The sequence below is a fragment of the Pyxicephalus adspersus genome, chromosome 8, assembly GCF_032062135.1.
Source record: "Pyxicephalus adspersus chromosome 8, UCB_Pads_2.0, whole genome shotgun sequence".
Lineage (NCBI taxonomy): Eukaryota > Metazoa > Chordata > Amphibia > Anura > Pyxicephalidae > Pyxicephalus > Pyxicephalus adspersus.
This window is the reverse complement of record NC_092865.1, coordinates 23,878,733-23,900,903: the sequence shown is the minus strand read 5'-3', so window position 1 is coordinate 23,900,903 and position 22,171 is coordinate 23,878,733. Positions and strand designations below refer to the sequence as shown.

Genomic DNA, 22,171 nt, shown 5'->3' with positions numbered 1-22,171 from the left:
TAGGTGATAGTGGAGGTTTGTCCTAAAGATCCAGTGGCACTCTAGGGAGATACAAGGTTATTGTTTCTTCATTCCTTTTCCAATGTGTAAACATGAAAATACCCTTGGAGACAATACAATAAATATTCTGCGAATGCACTAAAATAACAGAAGAGCCCTTCATGTAATCGGTGCTGTTTTATGAATGTGAACAGCGTCTGTTGCTTGTATTCTTTATAAAATCTATCTCCACCCAGCCAGATAACACATTTCTTGCTGACATTAGGCTAGCACAAGGCATGTGATCTGTTCTCCTACACACTAACTGGCACTAGGAAGTGTGGAGGAAATATCTGATAATTGAGATGTTCTGAGTTAATCCTTAATTAGAGGAGCCTTAATTAGCAAAAGAACAACTTTAGTAACTATTTGCTGTTCTAAAATATGGTCATCAGTAGGACACATGACTGTGACAAAGCAGCGACCCCGCAAACAGTACCCTCCTTCCCTTAAAACCCCAAAATTAACACAACGCCATAACACTGGTTAAATGGCCAAAAGGCCTTTTATTAAACATACATTGCTTAAAGCAATTGAAATTTAAACATTATCATAAAATAGATTTCCATAAATAACCAAATCAAACAAATAACCATAAATAACCAAATAGCAAAATAATTACCCATAAATAACAATACAAATAACAATAAAAATACATAAATAACAACTTTACTTATAAACCTTGACCCATTTAACACACTCTCCTGGTTACTGGTCCTCGAAGACCCCTCTTCTTTACCTCCGTACTTATTTGGGTTTGCACCGCCGTGATTTATTTGCTCTTAGCCGCAACAAGCTCAGGAACGATATCAGCGACACTCGCAGCCCATTTCAACCAAAAATCATCAAACTACCAAATAAACCACAATTCCAGAGGCACCCATACCGAAGATGAGTCTCTAACCCCCATTGAAATACTCCCAAAAACCACCTTCCCTTGACGACCTACCCGCAGCAAAAAAATCCCATCCTAAACAAAGTCCCCACAATCACCACATTACAGGGGAGGGTGGGCGGTAAACTTTCTCCACTCTCCCCATCCTGCCGTAGAATGATCCTCCTCTTCCGCCGCCCCCCCCCCCTTTTCACTCCTTTTCCCCCTCCCCCAACTATGTAACCCCCCTTGCTCCCGTCCAACAAACTCCCCCTCCTCACCACGCTGCAATAGTTAACCCTAGCACTGCCTGCTCCCTACCCCTTCCCAGTCATGGAGGCCTTCCACTAGCCCCTCACTTCGTTCCCCCGCTCCAGGCCTCTCTTTGTGGAAGGCATTGTAGAGCTGTTAGAAAATTGTGAACCAGGTTAGTTTCATTTTAGGATATCAGAAAAATTTGTGAGTTTTCTTGATGATTCTATCTTTATGATAGTAAAAGATTAATTACAGTAATTTCATTTAATTACATTGTCTTATAAGTACTGTATGTTTTGTTTAGGAAAAGATGGCAATTTTGGCTAGGTTAAAATTAAATGTTACAGACTTTGTTTTTATAAAGTGGTATTTCTCATACATTTTATACTTAGGGAACCCTTAACGTAATTTACGGGTATTGGGAAGCCACTACCTAAAACCAATTTATTGGGGAACTAAACAGTAAAAAAGCCTCTAAAATTGGTGGCCAGTGGAATGAATACTTCCTTACACAGGTGACACAAATGCCACCTTCTTCCACAAATAAAAACATCATTAGAGCCATGCAGTTTGCTCTACTAAGTGGCATTGGCTCCAGAACTATGTAGGCATTATCAGAAAGGAGAATAACCAGCCACAGTTCAATGAACCCCCTAGCAACCTCTGGAGGAACACTGAGGTTCCATGGAACCCTGTTTGAGAATGGCTGCTATAAATAGTACTATGACAGATGGCAAAACAATCTTCCATCAGTCAGTGGGACGTGTGCCTGTAAATGCCACTATTATACAAAAAAAGCTCTGTTTCTTATGGAAGCTTAAAATAAAACTCCATTTTCTCTAGGCACATTTTTTAACACTTTTCTAGTATCTGGAGATACAGATGTAAGGTATTGCTATGTGAGAGGCTCTGTCTGCCTTAACCACATGATTAGTCTAAGCATAGTAAAAAGAGAAAAATGTTCACTCTAGTAAACCTTAAAACATGTCTTGGATCTAATGATAATTTGAGGGGGAAACAATAATGGTTTAATACTTGAGTATATTTAGTTAATGTCTTAAAGATTCTTGCTTGTGGAAGGTTATCTCAAACATATTTTATGGATAGGAGGACAATGATGTGTAGTAAGCACAAATTGTATAGACCTACATTCTGTCTTATATGTTTCTTTAAGCCCTTATCGATGACAGTGCAATGTGGTCCAAACCATCATTAGCTATTGCACACTATGAGCACAACATAATTTTTCTTCCTGAAACTCCTATGAATGCCCAGGTCATTCACAATCCTAGCAACATCCTTTACTACCAACATTGACAGTGGCATCACCCTCCTGGCTGGATAGAATTGCAAATTGGCAAAAGGATAGTTTAGATATACAATATGTCGTTTGGATTGAAGTTTAGTTTTAATATATAGGAAATCTTTTCTTAAAGCCCTTTAATCTTACACTGCAGTGTTCTGGTGTTAAGTCTAGATAACAATTGCAGTTTCCTTGACACGTAGCTCATGATAATCTCTCCTACTTTTTGTTAGTGCTATAGTAATGGATATTTATCTGGGGCCCTCAGCTACTGCCAGGTATTTCTATCATGTTAACTGTCTACTTGGCTGATGTGACATTTTGGCAGCTTCATTCAAGCACACTGAATAAGAAAGCCTGCAGGGACCCATCCGGAATTCTTTATATTTCTCTACGGTGTGTAGCGCTGCTTAACTAAAATAGAACCATAGGGGCTTCTCACCAACCTACTATGTAATAGACATCCTCAAAACAAAACACGCTGGGCAGAAATGACACTCAGGCTACCCTTCGTAAATCATTTAAGAATGATCGACGGGTAATTAATTAGAAAAAAGGGGAAAAAGCTTGTTCTTGCATGTAAAATACAAGGACTTATAGGCCTTATTATTTAGGTTGCAAACAAAACAATGAGGACTGTGCAATATACAGCAATCAGTAGCAACCAAATAGAAATAATGTTTAATTACAATATAGAAATCTAATACTTTAAAGTGGTCCTTTCAGCAACTGCATGAATAAATTACTGGCATGCATTTTTATGGCACACAGCAGCAATGTATATTTCCATTTCTTAACACTAAATAACCATGACTGTGCCTAGGCTGATATCAAGTCATGCATTTGGTTTGGGAAGTAAATAACATTTCCTCCTCCTATTGGTGATCAGACTGCAACATTGTTACTTTGTAGCAATCCACAAGGTGAGGGGCAGTAGAAGGGGGTGATATATGTTTGACCTTTGTGAACAAAACCAAGAACTACACGAGTTCCATAAATAGCATGAATGTATAATCTTGGATATTTTTTTGTGCTTCTGGTGAGAAATGCAGAAGAAGGCATGGTCAGGATGAGTACTGTGATCTCTGCCAGAGGTAATACATACCCTTAAAGTTCAAAATATTTAGCCAGTAATGTGGAAAGCTCAAAAAGTGGAATATAAAATGTGTGTCATTTTCACATACAATGGAACATTTAAAAGTAAAATGTGTTTCTAAATGTTCTGAAATGTTCCCCTTCTTGCCGGCCAAGGTTTGGACTTGGTACTCACAAGTATTGTGTGTTGTCGTGCTTCCTTCAGCTTTGCGGTCTGAACTGAGACTAAAGCCCGATTTAATAAAGCTCTCCAAGGCTGGAGAGGATACACTTTTATTGGTGAAGCTGGGTGATCCAGCAAACCTGAAATGGATTTCTTAAAAGTAATTTTCTATTTGTTAGCAAATATTTTCAATCATGGACCAGATCAATTAAAGGTTTCCTGGATCACCCAGGTTCACTGATAAAAGTGTATCTTCTCCAGCCTTGGAGACTCAGTCTGCCCCACCTACTCCCGGACAGCCCCAGACATACCTGTCAGGTGAGTTGGAAATCCTGCTGTACTGCAGTTGGATATTAAGGCCCACGCAGGTCCCACCCTCCTATACAAGAGGCGGGGCCCTGTAATAACTTAATAAAATGGCCACTGCAGGTTGCCAGACCAAATTCACATTTTTGCAGTACAAAAACCTTTTTTCAAAGGGACCATGACCTAAAGAAGGGAGAAATATATCTACCATGCAGGACACAGCCTTGGTGTCCTGTACAATTGTTAACTTGAAAATATTTTATTGGATCCTTTGGCTTTAAAAGCTTGGAAAAGGCCAACGTTTAGAAAATCTAAGAAAAATGCATTGACAGTATGTATAGTTGTAAAGTCACTTTTTGTTAATTGGCAGGGAATGTATTCAGCCAATTGTACCACACCTTTAAATCAATGTTGAACAGAAAATAGTATTTGCAACATGTGCTTTTTTTGGTGGGGGTTTTCAGGTACTCTCAATCTCTAAATCTTTATATACACAGTTTTAAATTCATGAATGATATTTATTCTTAATTATCAATAAAAACAACCACACTGGTTAACAAAACATTTTTTGTTTTTTTTTTAAACAAACTTTGTTAGGTTTACAGACTTTCTTTGACATGGTGTTGCTCTTGACGCGTTTCACTTATTACAGCTTCATCACAGGAAGGAGTCTTAGCTGCCATATATGATTTTAAATACAAATAAAAAAAAAAATTTAACTCAATTTATCATATAAATTCATTTTCACTAACAGAAGAGATATACAAACATCTATTTAGTTCTTAAGAGATGCCAATCCTACCAATGACCATTCCTTAAAAAGAAACAATTGCTGCAAATTCCATAAAGTTTTCGATGGACCTTATAGCCACCTTTTGTTTGAAGGTAGAAACTCTTTAGGAGTTTGAAATATTAAAGCAGTGGATACCTCTTTTGTTTAATGGGGCAAGATATCTTTCTTCCTTCTTATGCATTTATTTATTTTATTTTGTTTTATTGTACCTTGATGCAGTGCAAAAGTGTGAAGCACCAACAATGATTGAGACGGTCTTGCTAATCATTTGCTTAGTAAGTCACAGACTTTAAAAAGCGTTTATCATGTCTAACAAGTACTTCTATTCCGTATTCTTGTAGGATAAGTGACCCTCTAGGATTAGCCTGCCGGTCCCTGAGCATGTGCCTTTGAAAAATCAGTAATAGTAGCTCCCATATTTCTGTCCTTACATGGTCACTTTAACAATTTCTCCTAAAAATACACATTCCTTGTTCTAAAAAACTGCATTTTATCGTATCCTGACAAATTTCCATCTATCTGCCACTGAGATAAACTTTTAGCAGCAAAATTGCTATGCCATAAAATGGACTTTATTTTATTGCCATGTCACTTAAACAGCAGAAATGTTGAGGCATTTCAAGATCTGAATGCAGAATTTATTTTAGCGTATTGCAGGGGTTTTAAACATTTCACAGGGTGATACATGAGGGATAGCAGCAACTTAAGTGGACGCAGTAAGATATCATTTTTATGAGATGTATTTCTCTGCAGATGCTGGGGTTACTAAATGATTGTTTTCCACAATATCTCCGTTGTGTAAAATGAAAAGTTTACATACGTTTTCATAGGTGTTATATGGAGAATCTAGCAGAGGTAAATAGTTCTTTAAAGTGGAGTAGTCATAAACTAATGGGGTATGTTTATCATTTTAAAGAATCAGTCTGACTAAAACTGCTATGTTATTTATAGGCTAAACTTAGCTGAGTTCCTGGCTTTATCATATCCTCTGGTCTCATACTGCAACTGTAAGATCTTTCTGCAATCGTTTCCTACTTTGCTAGTGTGAGATTCAAAAACATCGGGCGCCCGAACACCCCTTTGATGGGACTTAATCACAGGATAATGGATAGGATGATACATATTTATATGCACGGCAAAAAGACACCGCCATGTTTATCCTAATAAGTAGTTATTCTGGGTCTTCTTGCTTGCTTTTTCTGCCAAGTAGGCACCAAACTTATAGAGATAAAAACATACAAAGTAATATTAACTAAATCTAAATTTTATCTTATCTCTCTTCAATGCCAGTGCTGTGGATTTTGAAAACTCTTGAGTAGTTGATGCCAGGACAGTTTGGTGTCATTTTGGAGAGTCTGGCTGGTTACCATGTATTGCATTAAGATACACAACATGGCGCATTACCATCCTTGGAAACCGTTAGTCAATGGGAACTTTTTCTTATGTGAACCTCAACAACAGAATACAATGACTAAGGTACAGGGAATGTTTCCACTGGCTAATGGTTTTCATAGATTGGTCATGGTGAGTGATGTGGGGCCTTTTTTTTTCTTCTCCAGCAGTTGCAGAAGAGACATCTACTTTAGCAAATATGCAGCTGGATATGATAGTGTGGATGTAGAAGAATACTGCATAGGTTCAAGCTTTACCCTCATTCTGCAGAATTTACTTGTCCCTGACTATCATAGCATGTAGAACCTCTGCCTTTCAGTATTAGCCTGCCTGACATTTTTTTTAAATAAAGGGATTGTCTAAATTTAATGGTAAGTATGGCAGGAGGGGGTAAATCCATGGTTTGTTACGGACAAGAATACACTGGTACGAAAGGCTGCTTTGTCAATAAAACCCAACCTAGAAGAACATACTATCGATATACATGAAATGAAATAAAAGAAAATTGTAATAAATACAGGAGGGTGGGGGTGCTCAGCAAATAAACCATTAGATCTCTGAACTGTGAACACAAAGGAGTACACAAGAATATGCAGTCACTTATTTATAGTACTTATAGAAGTAAATCCCTCTGGTCACATTTGCACAACAAGGGAGCACTAAAGTTAGTTTCATCAGATTACCAATGAGTTTGTGTGACCTTACCCTTCTAACAATTCATTAGTTTAAATGCACTGAACCTGAACCTGAACAAGAATAAGGACCTGTGCAGATGCATGGCGTGAATCAGTGCAGTTACTGCTTCACAACTGCATAGTAATCAGCCGCCCCTTTTGTCCATTGAAGTTGACAAGTGTTTAATGCAGTTCAGTCATTTGTTCAACTTGTTTGCTTATTTTCAACAAGAGAAAACCAAATTCCAAATGCTGCAAGAAGTATCTGGGAACTCTACAGGGACAGTTTGCAAACGTCTGACATCTCATTCATCCAAATTATACAGCAAAGGGGAAGCAGTCAATCAACTGCTGGAATGATGTCAAACACATGGTTTTCATGACATAGAAGAGGCACATCCAGATGCATGATTACACAGGTAGAAGTTCAAAACCAGCCCCGAAAAACAAAAAAGTGTCAAAAACATGAACAACCTGCTTTCACTGAACCTCTAAATAAATAAAGAAACACTTCATTTATAGCCAATCTTTTACACAAATATTTGCCTATATATATTTTATTAATTTCCTTTTGCTTAAGTATTGTAATGTAGTCAGGACCCTTTTACCAATTTTCCATTGTCTTTTAAATGTGTCAGTCCTTTTATTATTTATTATTATTAAACAGGATTTATATAGCGCCAACATATTACGCAGAGCTGTACATTAAATAGGGGTTGACATATATTAGTGTATATGAATAGTGGGAAAAGTGAAAACTAAAGCAAACCTGGCCATGATAATACCAATCATTGCTCCAAGTAATACTTGAATGTAATAATCTTGAAGAAAGTATTGTGCTGCCTATTTTTTTTCCTTATGGATATTTGCATTGGGCAACTAGACTGCCATGAGGACTTCCATCTTGGATTTCTTTACCACAAACAAATGTTATCTGGATTCCTTCTCTTTTCATATGATCCCTGATGCTTTCTCCTATACTTATGGCAAACAAAGTTTCTATAAATTCAGACTTGTCAATTGTGAAATTATGTCACTTGTTAAGGCACATCAAAACCATGTAAAAGTATGTAATACTGCACAATTATCATTTTTATCTTTATGTCCAAAATATATACTAGTTCTCCTTAACTCATCATCTACTCCTTTTGAATACATGATCCTTGCTACCATCATTGCAAATTGTATTGTCCTGGCCTTGGAGCAGCACCTTCCTGGAGATGACAAAACGCCAATGTCTCGTAGGCTGGTAAGTTGCAATGAATTTCTACAACTCTGAGCTCTTGTACTGTGTTTTTTTTTTATTTATGACTCTATGTACTTTCAATCCTAGAACATAGATAACAGATTTTAATCAAATGTAACTCCTTTTTTGTATGCTGCATGGATTTCCTTCTCCACATATATACCAGAGAATTTTCTTGTTTCACAAAGTGTCAGTTTCCTGAGTTGATTTAGGCATACCCATGTAAACAGATATTTGCCTTCATCAGTAGAATGAAAGACAACACAAAGTATTTAAATATTGTAACAATTATTTATATAGTCTTTAATCCATTTTTTGGCATTTAAGGTTATATACTGTCCAGAAAGCTGTAGAACAAGAATAGCTGACTCAACAACATTATAATACTGTTGTATTGAATGCTAATATACACATTTGAATATACAGTGTAGGGGAGTGTTATAACATATTTTATTATAGGTTTAGAAACTATTATTATTAATATATCTATACTAATTAGTCTATATTTTAAGTGTTTTCCTGAATAGATGGGAACATTGTTTGCTTTGTGGGGAAGAGGTAGAATCTCTGTAAAATGTTATTGCTGATGTGTGTCAAATTGGAGAGTCTCCCCCACCTTCATGTTTGGTCAATAACTGGTTACGAGGGGTATCTCTCCCTTGGACCCAAAAGGCATATAGAAAAATGGAAAAATACCTAAATAGATAAACCAGTCATTCTTCCTTTTAAAAAGGTAACCCCGGTGATATTGGTGATATTTTGGCCCTGGAGGATCTGCAGAGGAAACCAAAAATCATTCTTCCCAATTAACATGCATTTAAAACAACTCATTAAATACATATTATTATTTTTTTCATATTATACAATAAACTTTATATATATATATATATATATATATATATATATATATATATATATATGGCTATATATATGGCTTTGTAAACCAGCTTTCATTTGCAAAACTTGTTTTAGCACTTGGATATCACTGGGTTCTATTTATAAAACAGGATATCTGGCATTCCTTCAAACATTCTCTCATAGGAATCAATTGCTGCCATTGAAGCACATGGGCCTGGAATATATTAGATTATCTATTTTATAAATAGAACCCACGGTGTGTCACTTCAGTTAGATTTACTCATTTCTTTCTTAACCCTAAGTGTGTGTGAAAAATCACTTGGAGTGTAGAAACTGTTAACTCAAAATTCATATACCCAATACTAACACCAGTGTGAACAAAATATTACAATAAATTAATTTATTAAAAAAACCTTGGGGTTCCAGTGCAATAAATATATTAACCTAAAAATTATCTACAATGGGCACAAGGACAACCATAATACCCTGAAAGGGGTCCTAAAGTTTGCCCACTGAATGTTTACATATTTCAGAATATTTGTAGTCAGTGGTTCCTTTTTGCTGCCTGCCAGTCTTCTTTATGGAACAGAAGTTCAGTGTCAGTGGGAAAGTAATACAAACCTATTTTTCCATAAAATTCTCCATATGTGAATCCTCTGATGATGAAATAAGACTGTGCTTGCCAGCACAATAAATCACTTACTACCTAATGAAATTGTGTTTCCCCTGTGGGATCTTTCCCGGAGAGATAATCATTGACTTACCCAGGTCAGGCTTCCATGTGCTTGGGCTGACAAGCCAGTGAGAGATGACTTTAGAAAACAGGTCCTGTCACTCCTTCTTGGTGTCCTTATGTGTCCTATTTTCTGCACTTAACTGAAGGAGAAAATTAAACTTCCAAGTTTCTTTCTGCTTGTCATGAGATAAACTCACAAAATGCCATTGTTGACCTCTTTCTCCAAATGAAAACTTGCCTGGCTGTCTTTGGCTTCAGTACTTTGTGAGACTGGAAAAAGTCTGCAGAATAAAAGTCGGAGAAAAGAATTTATCTGCATCTATGCCCCAGGTCGGGGACAAAATTTATATAGGAGGGTAAAAGCAAGTTGCATTTTCAGAATTATTTCAGGAAATGAAGGAATGGAAATCTCTCCAATTAAAACACAGACAGGAATAACACCTCACTACTTTTCCAATTTCACTGCTATAGCTAAAACAAAAAATAACTATTTTTTTAATGAACAACTTTAAATAACTTCACTAGGAAGCATTGTAATACTGATTTAGTAAACTTACAATGCTGATTTAGTAGATGACAATGTGTTCACTTTGCATAGAAATTCTGTTTTTACTATTTTCCTGCCACGTGATTAGAAATGAGTGAAATTGCTTTTCTTTTTTAAATAATATTCAATTCAAATTTTAGGTTCACTGTAGATATTCCAATTTGAACATTTCCATACTTGTGTTAAAGTCCATGGCGACTGGCTTTTCAAATTCCTTAGAAAGCCACTAAACATAATATCACCAAAATTGCTGGGGATGTCTGCAGGACCGTTGGGACCATGTACCGAAAAAAAAAAAAGGAAAAAAAATGCATTTCATTTATTCTAAATTATTGGTAAAGTATAGGCAGGAATAACAGTTTTTAAATGCCAACTATTGCTGGCTGTCAACTTCAATGTTGATTGCAAAGTTGCTGAACATTATAATATCATCAAAAAGAGACTCTTGCTTTTGAAAAAAAATAGGTATTGGGGTAAAAACATTTTATTTAGCAATTGATGGATTAATTATCATTGGAATATCACTCTTAAGCATCCTAATGCTTTTTGCTTTTTCCTATATTGAAAAGGAAGCATGTATTGTGATGCTAATGGCCATTAGCATCCCATTGCTTGCATATGGAATAGCTAGAAGGGGCAGGAATCATTTATAACATGGTTGAAGGATGGCTTGCAAATTTAGGGTTTTTATTTACAATAGAGAAATTTAAAATACATAGAAAAAACACACCCTTTAATTTGCTTAGGACCTGTCTGGATGGGAAATGGTTGGGGGTTCAGATAACATGTTAGCCCCCTTCCTGGCTGTAGAAGGTCCTCTAGAATCTAGCTTGCTAAAGATAAAAGGGGACAAACATAAAAACACCAATGTTGTCATTTATGCAAGTAGGTAGCTAAATCTCTTAACCATTTCCAGGAAGGAAATATGTTTAAGCAAAAATTATGAGCAAATTGGCAGGGGAATCATTTATAAATGTCCTCCTACATGTCTGGATGTTTTAAGTGAAAAATGTATAAAAACACCACAATGCGTTGGTGCATTAAATGTGTGGAGCACTGCATTCAGAAAAAAACAATGTAATGTGTATTAACCTCCTGAGCGTTACACTGAGGTCTAGATTTCTGTACCAAAAGTGATCCACTGTTTTTCATGAAATTTTTTTTTTAAATTGTAGACCTGTAACTTACAGAAATATGTCCGAACAGGGGTTCTAGTAGATATTATGAATATAAAAATGTTTGAAACACACAATCATTTAAAAAAAATAAATTACTTTTAATAAAATTAAAGGAAAAACACAAAAATCAGCTTAAACATGAATACATAAACAAAGCTTGAAGCCATGGCAGGGGGGGTCAGGCAGGCGGTGATGTCCAGGTCCAGGCAGAGATGTCAGAGTCCAAGCAGAGGTCAAAGCAGGCGGAGATGTCAGAGTCCAGGCAGAGGTCAGGGCAGGCGGCAGGCAGAGATGTCGGAGTCCAGGCAGAGGTCAAAGCAGGCAGCAAATGGTCAAAATTAGGCGAAGATCAGCAAAGGTAAGATAGAGTGTTACACACTAGCCATCCAGGGAATAAGTGGCAATTTTTAAAATTTGATTCTGTATTTATTGGGGTTTGTTTTGAATTATTTTGTATTGATTGGATACAGGAGTTTGTATTCAATCCAATATAAAATGAGCGTTTGAATTTACCAGTTATGTACTTTGTATTAATTTTATATTATTTTGTATTGGATTGGATACGCAAGTTTGTATCCAATCAAATACAAAATATAAATTTGAATTTCCAAGTTATTTACTTTTATTTTTTTTAATTTTTTGTATTGGATTGGATATGGGAGTTTGTATCCAATCCAATACAAAATGACAGTTTGAATTTACCAATTACACACTTTGTATTTATTTGAATTATTTTGTATTGGATTGAATACAGGAGTTTGTATTGAATCCAATACAAAATGAATGAATGAGCTTCTATTTGAATTTCCCGCACACGCGCCGACGTCATCACGCACGCAGGGAGGAGCCGTCCGGTTTTTTTTTTCTCCGCGGGACGGCTTCTCCCTTCAGAGATCATCCGGCGCTGGAACGAGAAGGACGTGGGACAATCAGCGGGACCAGGTAAGAAGCCGGCCGGCGGAACACAAGATGCCGGGCGGCGGAACACAAGATGCCGGCCGGCATCTTACCGGTCCCGCTGGCACCCGACGCTGGAGAGGGAGATCGACGGACGACGCTGGACGGAGGACGACGCTGGAATACGAAAACGACGCTGGATGAGCACAGGGGGACCAGGTAAGTATGGATGGGAAAAATCTCGGGGTTAACCATCCTAGCTGTTTTTTTTTGCCCGAACGAAGGTCGGGCTTAACGGCTAGGTGGTTAAACATAATTGTTTATATGCTTGGAAATTCTGAATTATGAGCTTTTTTCTACAAGTGCAGGTATTTTAAAGTCCATTTTACATTTTAGTAAAATCTGTATTTTTAGTAAATTTTATCATTTTAGTAAAAATGTGTATTCGGACACAATGGGCCTTATTTATTAAAGTTTTCCAAAGGCTTGAGAGGATACACTTTCATCAGTGAGGCAGGGTGATCCAGCAAACATGGAATGGAATTCTTAAAAGTCACTTGCTATTTGTTAGCAATGTTTTTATTCCTGGACCTGATCCATTGCAGGTTTGCTGTATCATTCAACATCATTGATGAAAGTGTATCCTCTCCAGCCTTGGAGATCTTAATTAAATCAGACCAATATACTGATTTTTAAAAAACACCTTAACTGTCCCCATATTTTATCAGGCTGAATATAATATGGTACTATTTTAGTTCACAATTACTTTTACCAAAGGTACATCTAGAACAGCCATGTTAACCAATATTAGATTTGAACAAATCATTCCATCTGTGTTCCCATATGGCTTGGCTGGTGTGGTAGAAAACGTGTTTATTTTTGATTTGATGTCAGCCAAGTCTACTCTGTAGAAGTAATTGCCATCCAACTCCATCTTAGAGGTAAAGATAGTGTACCTATCTTATGTCCTATAACGGCATTATTAAACAGATAAATTCTACGAAAGAAAAATGAATGGATGTGGATGGAACAGAATAACGCCACATATTGATGAGAATTTTATTGTTATAAGAGGAAATGTACCTTGTACTGTAAATTAAAAGTATATCCAGATTTACTGTTACAACTTCAATTGCTAAAGAATTGAAATCGCAGACAAAATGCTTTTAGTGAGGTCACAGAACTTCAAGGTGAATCATTCTGCTTTAAATCATTTATTAAAATTAGGACATTATAAATCACCAAGTGACACAGAAACTAACAGTGACAGACTTCTCAGAACATTCTGTAAAGGGCAAAAGGACAAAGCTGTGCAGGTATTGGGACCTAATGTAAAAGTGGGACCTAATGTAAATACCAGCAATTTAAAGTAGATCTCCAACTCCACCCCAACCCCTCCATTACTTGCTTTTACACATTCTTCTCATTTACTTAAGAATTACTGGTGGACAGGTAATAATTAAACACAGAATGCCATGCATGCACTGACATGTGTGCAGCATTTTGTGCTGCGGTACAGTGAGCCCAGGTGAAGGCATGGTCATGGTGCCACATGGTCAGTTGGTTCCATCTAGAATTACATAGTGGGGAAGATTATGCTGTACATCTGTTGATTTGGAAAACTTTTGCACATTAGTATTTTAGATGTGAAAACTGGCCAAAAAGGCTGACGTGTTTAGAGATGTTATCTACCAGGTGAAGCCACTGACACCCAACATGATTCTGTCACTCACCTAGGATTCACATATATTTTTTCAATGGAACTTTGGAAAATATTTGTGTATCTTGGGTGAATCCTAGAAATCAGCTAGCTGATTGGAAAACTATGAACTCCTTTAAAAGATCTGACCCATCCTTCTTAGGCACTTTCTGTCTTTATGCACTCAACATTGGCTGTTTATCATTGCTATTGACCAGCGAATGTATGGTGATTAATCTTCACCAGGGGTATGTGTAACAGGGTGAATACACAGGTGCAAATGGGAGACAAATGCCACCCTTATAACAAAGTATCCTAAACAAGAACCTCCATAGAAAATTCTCCAGTTATAATTTTAATGAAATCTTCATATTTAGGAAGATTTCCTTCAAAAGAAATTACATTAACAAGTTAACCCTACTATGGAATTTCTGGGGTTTGGCTTGGATCTAATGTATGGTACATTCTGTAATAATAATGAGAATATGTGCTCGCTGAAAATACTTTTCCTTTATTATTTACATCTGTTTTCCTTCTAAAAACAGAAAATCTTCATGAACATGTCTGTTTATATTTCCATTCTTGCCTGCAGGAGAAGACTGAACCCTATTTCATAGGGATATTTTGCTTTGAAGCTGGAATTAAGATTGTTGCCCTAGGACTGGTATTTCACAAAGGTTCTTACCTCCGCAATGGCTGGAATGTCATGGACTTTATAGTAGTACTTAGCGGGTGAGTGTCCTATGCAAACATTCTTTGTTTATTTCCGGTTCCTGCAAAGGGTAAGTGCTATTTCTATATTTTATACACCCACTACAGTTAAATGTCTGCTTATTTGCCAACTCCACTCAAGTGTTTTTAATTTGTGTTTATTATCTGTTGAAATGCCAGATTTAAATACAATTCCAATGCTATCACAAACACAAACAAAAGAAAAATGTCAGATATGATGTATTATAGATAATCAATCAACGCTGTTTAAGAAAAATGATAGCAGAGACTTAGTCAGTGAGAATAATTAGCATTAACAATAACAATAGTAAAGAATAGCCTGTAAGAGACCTAGGGAAAGGATCAGGAAATTATTTTTTAGGTTTCCAGCAGTTTTTACTAGTAGATTTTTTTGCAAATTATAATGCTAAAATGAAATAAAAAAAAAGAAAGCATGGTAAAGAGGTAATATGTAAAATTTTATAAAAAAGAAAACACAGCTGTAAAGAAAAAAAAAAAGAAAAAATAAGTTGCAGAATAAAAATAGGCACCTATTTGGCTAAATATAATATGGAGCTTTCATCTCTTGGAAATCAGGAACTGTATTTAGTTAAGGTTGAATAAATTATCAGCAATATATGAATATACATACCAAATATTTACTTGATTAAAAAAATGTACAACCCTAACATTAGGTTAACATTTCTTTCTATGATCTAATATTAAAGTATCTGGCCAAAACTTTTATAAAATACTTGACTACTCCGGGAAAGAGAAGCCATACTTTTATTTTTTTACTTATCTTCTAGGTTGTAAAAGTCTTTAGTAAAGTTTTCAGTATACCACAGCCAGTAAGGTGTTCTGTGTCACCTCTAGATGTATGGAATCCTGTATTATCACCTGCAAAGAGGAGGTTTTGAGCTGACAGGATCACCTAGTATTTCTTAAAGAAAATATTTTTTTATTGCAATGGTTTAATGCATTTTTACTGTAGAAATACCTAAATTTTTCTATATAGATCTAATGTATTATTGCAAAATATTTATTTATCAAAAACTTTTATGGTTTTAGTAAAGGTTTACATAATGAGGATACTAATCCCAGCTGAATGTATTGCAATATTACAGGCTAAAAATCTAACACATGGTGGAATGACATAGATTGTCTTAGAAAGGCATTTTGCCAACCCTGGGTAAATATATAAGAAATAACAACAGAAAGGAGCGTTTTAGGCAAACAGTGTATTGTATTTTTAATAACTTTGTATAATATAAAACAATGTTTCAATAACTGAATCCCAGTGAAATTGAAATCCGCAGTCCGATATATAATATATAAAGATATTGGCCTTATAGGCACTAGACAATCGTCATCTAATAAAGTAAAGGAAATAGCAAATATACTTTCGCATATGTGAAGGCTGTATGCCTGACTCGTTTTGCCCAAGGTGGGCTTTCTCAGGGGTGGTGGTACATTTAGCGATGCTTTAGACAAATGTTTGTTAGTATATTATCCATAGAAGGCAGAAAGTTGAGGTCTGGAATGTAGGGGGAAGAACTGGGTGCCTCCAGCGTGAAGGATAAACACAAGGAGTCCCCAAATAGTTAGAGATATCTTGTAGCTGATGTTAGCGCGGTCTGAAAGAGGACCGCAGGAGCTGTCTACATAGTCTGGTGATGGGAGATGACCTGATGTCATCGACAGTGTATACATATTTGGTTTGTAGTTCATGAAAAGTTTAGAAAGTGACTATTTCAATATATGTATATAGTTAGATAAGGTAAACTTCAGTTCTGGAGTCTAGGGTCTTACTTTACTCCAAATATCTGATTTTTTATAATGACCTGTGCAGCAGATTCATTATTCTCTATTGCCCAACAGCTGATGCGTTAATTCCTTTCTTAATGAGCAGTCAGGGAGATTTGAATCTTTTTGGGGTCTCTTTAATTGAATAATTATCCCAAAGTCATAAAATAACCTGTTAACATCTGGTGTAATTATTTTATAATAGTGGACTTGATTGGTTATAAATGACCTCAACAGTAATGTTTGGCTTTTGGCAAAAATTACCAGGGCTTGAGAGATTTTGTTTTGTCCAAATGCTTTGAAGCTCAACCCTCTGCTTAGATTTGCTCTCGGTTTTGAAAATTAATTAATGATTGTGGTGCAGACAGGAATAGTTTGTAAGGTTTTGTAATGCCCTGAAGTTTTGTTATTGTATAGCAAAATAATGCAGGGATTTAGGAAGCAGTTAAGTTTTACAAGGTCTAATGAGTGAACAGCAATACAGCACAATGTCTTGGCTCAGTAACACTTTAATTTTGGTTTGAATTTTTAACAATTGGTTACTTTAATAATTGAGTAAATAATAATCACTTAGTAATGTGAAAGTTGATAGTTGTAATGTAAGCCACTTTCTGTTTAGCAGTTCGAGGTAAAGTTAGCATTGTATAGCAATTTAGTAAATCATATTCAGCCCTTTTGGAATTGTTAAACATCTTCACTATTTGGTGTAATACACTTGCAAAATAGCATTGTTTGAACATCTTTTTTCATAACATTATTAGCCCAACCTTTCACTTTATTGTAGTGTCCCTTTGCTGCTCATGGCAGTCAGTAATGGAAGCATTCATCTTTAAAGCCAACAGTAGTTTCATGTATGTTGCTGTATGTCCAGATTATTCTGCATGTATGTTTTGTCTGAAACCATTACTATCATGGCAAAGTCACTGATTGTCTCCACTAATATTTCTCAAGTCCATGACAGTCTCTTATGGACAGAATATTATTGATGTAGCCCCTGGTAATAAAGTTTCCTTCTGTTAGATAACTGTATATCAGAAAGTATGATCAACATCCCAGTTGAACATCTGCCATATCAGTATTTTCTAGACACCTAGAGGGCCCGTATGCAGTAATTCTGAGTTGGCCAACAGGATTGCTTTGAGTAGATGAAGAGTGGTTCAGATGCTAAGCAGAACTACTAAGTTGAAAGTTTGTAACTGCAGTAAGGAAATAACTTTCCTGTGAATAACTATCACCTTGAAAGATTTACAAACTGTAGGTAGGGCAGATATATGACACTGTCAAAATTAGAATTGTGAGTCATTTTGGTGAAATTTTGCAGAAGCAGTTTTGCTCTTTGAAATTCTTAGATGACATTTGCTCCAAAGATTATAAGATCATACTTTTATTTAAAAGTAGTGTTTTTCTTGGCTGTAGTCAAAATAGTTTATTTTTTCATTCTTTTTTTAACTAATAAGGCAGCATTGTTTGCAAAAGAATAGATATAGAAAAGTTAAAAGGAATCTGTTTAAACCTCAGCAGCAATTTAGCGCCCATTTCACCCATGGCCAAAAAAAACCTTCATTTACCCCTTTACCCAAACCACCTTTATTTCACCTTGGCTCAAATGCATTGAGCCAAAGTGCTGAACTTTTACCACAATCCTCAGAATTTTACAGAAATGATGATATGTGAGCTTAGTTTAAGACAGAAGCGGAGGTATTTTCTTCTGACATGTCAGCTTAGATGACATCTTGTAACCAGCACACATTGGTTACCTGCCTAGCTACTCACCCAGACACCTGCTCCATCTTGGAATCAAATGCATTTTTTTTCATACACTGGTGCCAAGAGCCTCAGGGCATGACCCCTTATTCTGTTTTAGAAAATAAATATGCAGATAAGTGAATCAATTTGGGAATATGTTTTAGAAAGTCAGAAGAGTTTTATAACCTATTGAAAAAAATGGTGTTCATTCTGACAGTTCTATATTAGTTCAAGATATTGTTTGAAACTGTAGTTCCACTTTATAAAGCACCTAAAAGAAGTTTGTAAAGTTGGTATTGCTAATCATTTTGTATGTTGGAACTACTACTTTTAGATTTGCAAATATTATTTTGAGACATGATACAATTTGCTATATTATTTGATTGACACCACTGGTTTCCCCTTTAATGAGAAATATAATATTATACCATATGTAGTTCACAAAATGAGCTTATGTGAATTTTAAACAAGACTGAAAATAGATGTTGCATGTAAATTGTCAACACAGGACTATGAATAAGTTGAATTAGCAATTCATAATGAGATCCAGAAAGATACACCACATATGTGTTTCCAGCTTCTCTAGGTTCACAAAGTGGGAAACACAATTAAAGCTATATAAAGAAAAATGTAAAGGTATCCTAAAGTTCTTTTATCACTATTAAAATGTGTTAGAACAAATAAAAGCTATGTATATTGGACAGCAATATCAAAAGTTCATTGACTAAATAAATCTGATGCTGGAATTACTAAAAATGAAGTGCCTCTTGCAAAGAAAATAGTTACCACACACCTCTGCTGTTGCCCATGCTACTAATCTCTGTTGTAGTGTAAAGAAACACCATCTGTAGAATCATCTGGGTAGTTTTAGGTCCTCTTCAATCCCCTGTGCTAAAGTTTGATCTTCTGGCCCCTACATCCTTACTGAGTCACGAAGTAATGTACAGACTGGCTAGAGCAGGAGTGCCTAACAGGTGGATTGCGATCTACCAGTAGATCTCAAAGGCAACGTGTGTAGATTGTCGAGCTCTGCCTTTCAAAATAAACTCTACCGTGCACAGGAGTTCAAAGTCCAAGTTTTTATTGTTGGTAGATCATTTTGATTCGGTCATTTTAAAAGTAGCTCGCAAGCCAAAAAAGTGTTGGCACCCTTGGGCTAGAGGAACCACAGAGTTTATTGTAATTTAAAACCTGGTATATTCCTAAAAATATTCAGGCTTGGTCTTTAATTGTCACAATCAGGAAACTGATCTAGAACAATAACATGCAACCAATGCCTGAGTGCATTTACACAGGAAAAGGATAAAGGAGGATGGAGGAGATCAAACAGCAGCACTGTCATTATTATTATCCAGTATTTATATAGTGCCAACATATTGTGCAGCGCTATACAAAGTCTGTAGTCATGTCACTAATTGTCCCTCAAAGGGGCTCACAATCTAATGTCCCTACCATAGTCATATCTAATTAAGACAGTCTGACATTATGTTTTCTGGGGCAAAAACATGTTACAGTGCTATAGTATTTATTAAAATTCTAACATATGGTACTTTAAATACACACACACATGTTTAAACCAGTAGGACATGTATGTACCCATTTGGCAGTTTGTTACCTAGATAAATGATTGTCTTGTGAATTAGCAGAAAACGTTGCATACAGTGCCTTGCTGCTCAAAAAAGGAAATTAAGATTTAAAATAATTTAGACATTAAACTCACAACCAGACTGCTTCTATGCACTGCAGGCAGCCTGAGATTTATTTCACTAACTCTGCTGGGAATTCTCTTGGAGTTTTTTTAACAAGAAAGACTGCTCTTCTCATTATGATTGCCGACTCTGAACAAAATAAGAGGATTTAATTAATTTGCTGCGCAGAAAGGAATTTTTAGTAAAACACAAACAGAAATGGTACGGTACCTACTGAAACATGTTATTCTCACAAATAGTTTATTTTGGTATTAGTGAAGGAAGCCTGTAAGTGCAATCTATTGGGTTTGGATTAGGGATCTGAATCTATGTGGCCTACTATCCATTCCATCAATTCAAAATGATCATTGTTTTAGCATTCCTTCCAAATACTTCCTGAAAGCCTTTCAACCTCTTTTTATGCTAAGCATGCTTAAAGTGTGTTCATTGAGGTCTATAAAGCAGCTAACAGGGGAACCAACCATGAGACACTACACAAGGAATCTCAAAACCATGAGTCAAGAAGTCAAGAGCAATGCAAGTCTGCAAAATGCTAATTTAAAAGTCCTATTAGACTGCTCCCAATATGTAATTTAGAAGTAGTTAGCCATCATACACCCTGCAAACAGTAAAAAAAAGTGTAGCAAAGCAAAATATCATTAGCCTTTTAATAAATATGCTGAAGTTGCAGTACTGTGAATACCTGATGATCCCCTGTGAACTCATCCCTCTTCCCCATGTGAAAGTGCTCAGTGTCTGAAGAACTGATTTCTACTCACATGCACAATCACTTGGGGACAGGTAGGTGCTACTAATCCTATGCAGATTTGAACAGTATGGGTCTGATTTATTTAAGCTCTCAGAGACGAAGGTAGACTAATATGGGGGAACCTCGATAATCAAATAAACCTAGACTGGATCTGGGCCAGTATTGAAAACATTTTCCAATTGATAGCAAATGATTTTTAGGAAATCCATAGCAGGTTTTTACGATCACCAAGCTTCTATGATAGTCTATCTTCTCCAATCTCAAAGAGCTTTAATAAATCAGGCCCTATTTGTTTAGGCACTACCCTGTTAACAAATACACACCTTATGATGGCTATTGACAAGGAAGTGCTCGGTTTAAAACTTTGTCTGAGACTACGGGCTCTCTTTGAACACAGCTTGTCTTGCCTACTAGTTTTCTTCTTTATTCATTCATTGCACTTGGATCTGTTCCTTTGCTGCCACACAATTTATTTGGGGTTTAAAGCTTTTGTCTAGAGTCTGAATAACTACTTAGCTGATAATTGATAATGTCAGTGTTGGCAAAATGCTTGCTCCTACTTGCTAGCATAATTCAACCTTCAATCTTTAGGCAGAACAAAAATGATCTTAAAGGGAAAATAGGTTGGGTTTTAGGTTTATTGTAGTTTTTAATAAAAATATTATACAATCATGTAGAAGGATAATTATTATAATTAATTCATTAAAAAGTACCTACAGGCAAAAGTATCATACTTGGGAAAAAAACAGTAGGATAATTTACCTTTTTTCAACAAAATTGAGCATGAGCACGGGCAGACTTACTTCTATTTGTTTTTTTGAATAACTGCTTACCGGCTTATAACAAATTTTTGACCTTCTTAATACAAAAGTCCTTTGGTGTCAAGATGTATGTGTGAGCTGTTTGTGTTAATTTTTTAACAGTTTAGATGTTTGACTAGGCTGGCCCATAACCCACAAAATTCTACTTTTTTAGCCTTTGCTTGGAGAATTTTCTAGTGTGACAACTTTTGGACAGATGCCCATTCCCAATACTGTCCATTTTTACTGTAATGACTGCCCAGGCATTGAAGCAACCAAGAAAACCCTATCGCCTCCACCGCCATGCTTGATCGTTGTTTTTTTCTTAAAATGCTATCTTTGGTTGATGTCTACTGTTACTGTAGCTAAACTGTATCTTTATTTATGTGGCCATAGCACATTGGGTTTTCTTAAGGAGTATGCACTTGTTAACGATTTGGCAGCTGTTGACAGTTTAGCCACTCTGTAACTGCTTATCCTAACCCCAGTTATCCCTAATGACAAGAACTTACCCAAACTTAGCTTACCTCCTGAGTGAATGAGAATGTGCATTTAACTGAAAAGTGACTTCATCTGACTCCAGTTATTGATTTATC

The 22,171-nt window shown here is 36.0% G+C and overlaps 1 protein-coding gene across 3 annotated transcripts in view; it reads left to right on the top strand.

Annotated features, from left to right (window-relative positions):
- The window catches only part of CACNA1E (calcium voltage-gated channel subunit alpha1 E), a 195,533-nt gene that overhangs the window by 71,020 nt on the left and 102,342 nt on the right, over positions 1–22,171 (top strand). For all 3 annotated transcript variants that reach the window (XM_072419795.1, XM_072419796.1, XM_072419798.1), the window contains exons 3-4: positions 8,038–8,143; positions 14,648–14,787. In XM_072419795.1, coding sequence (XP_072275896.1) covers positions 8,038–8,143; positions 14,648–14,787 — 246 coding nt within the window. The remainder of the gene's footprint in view (positions 1–8,037; positions 8,144–14,647; positions 14,788–22,171) is intronic.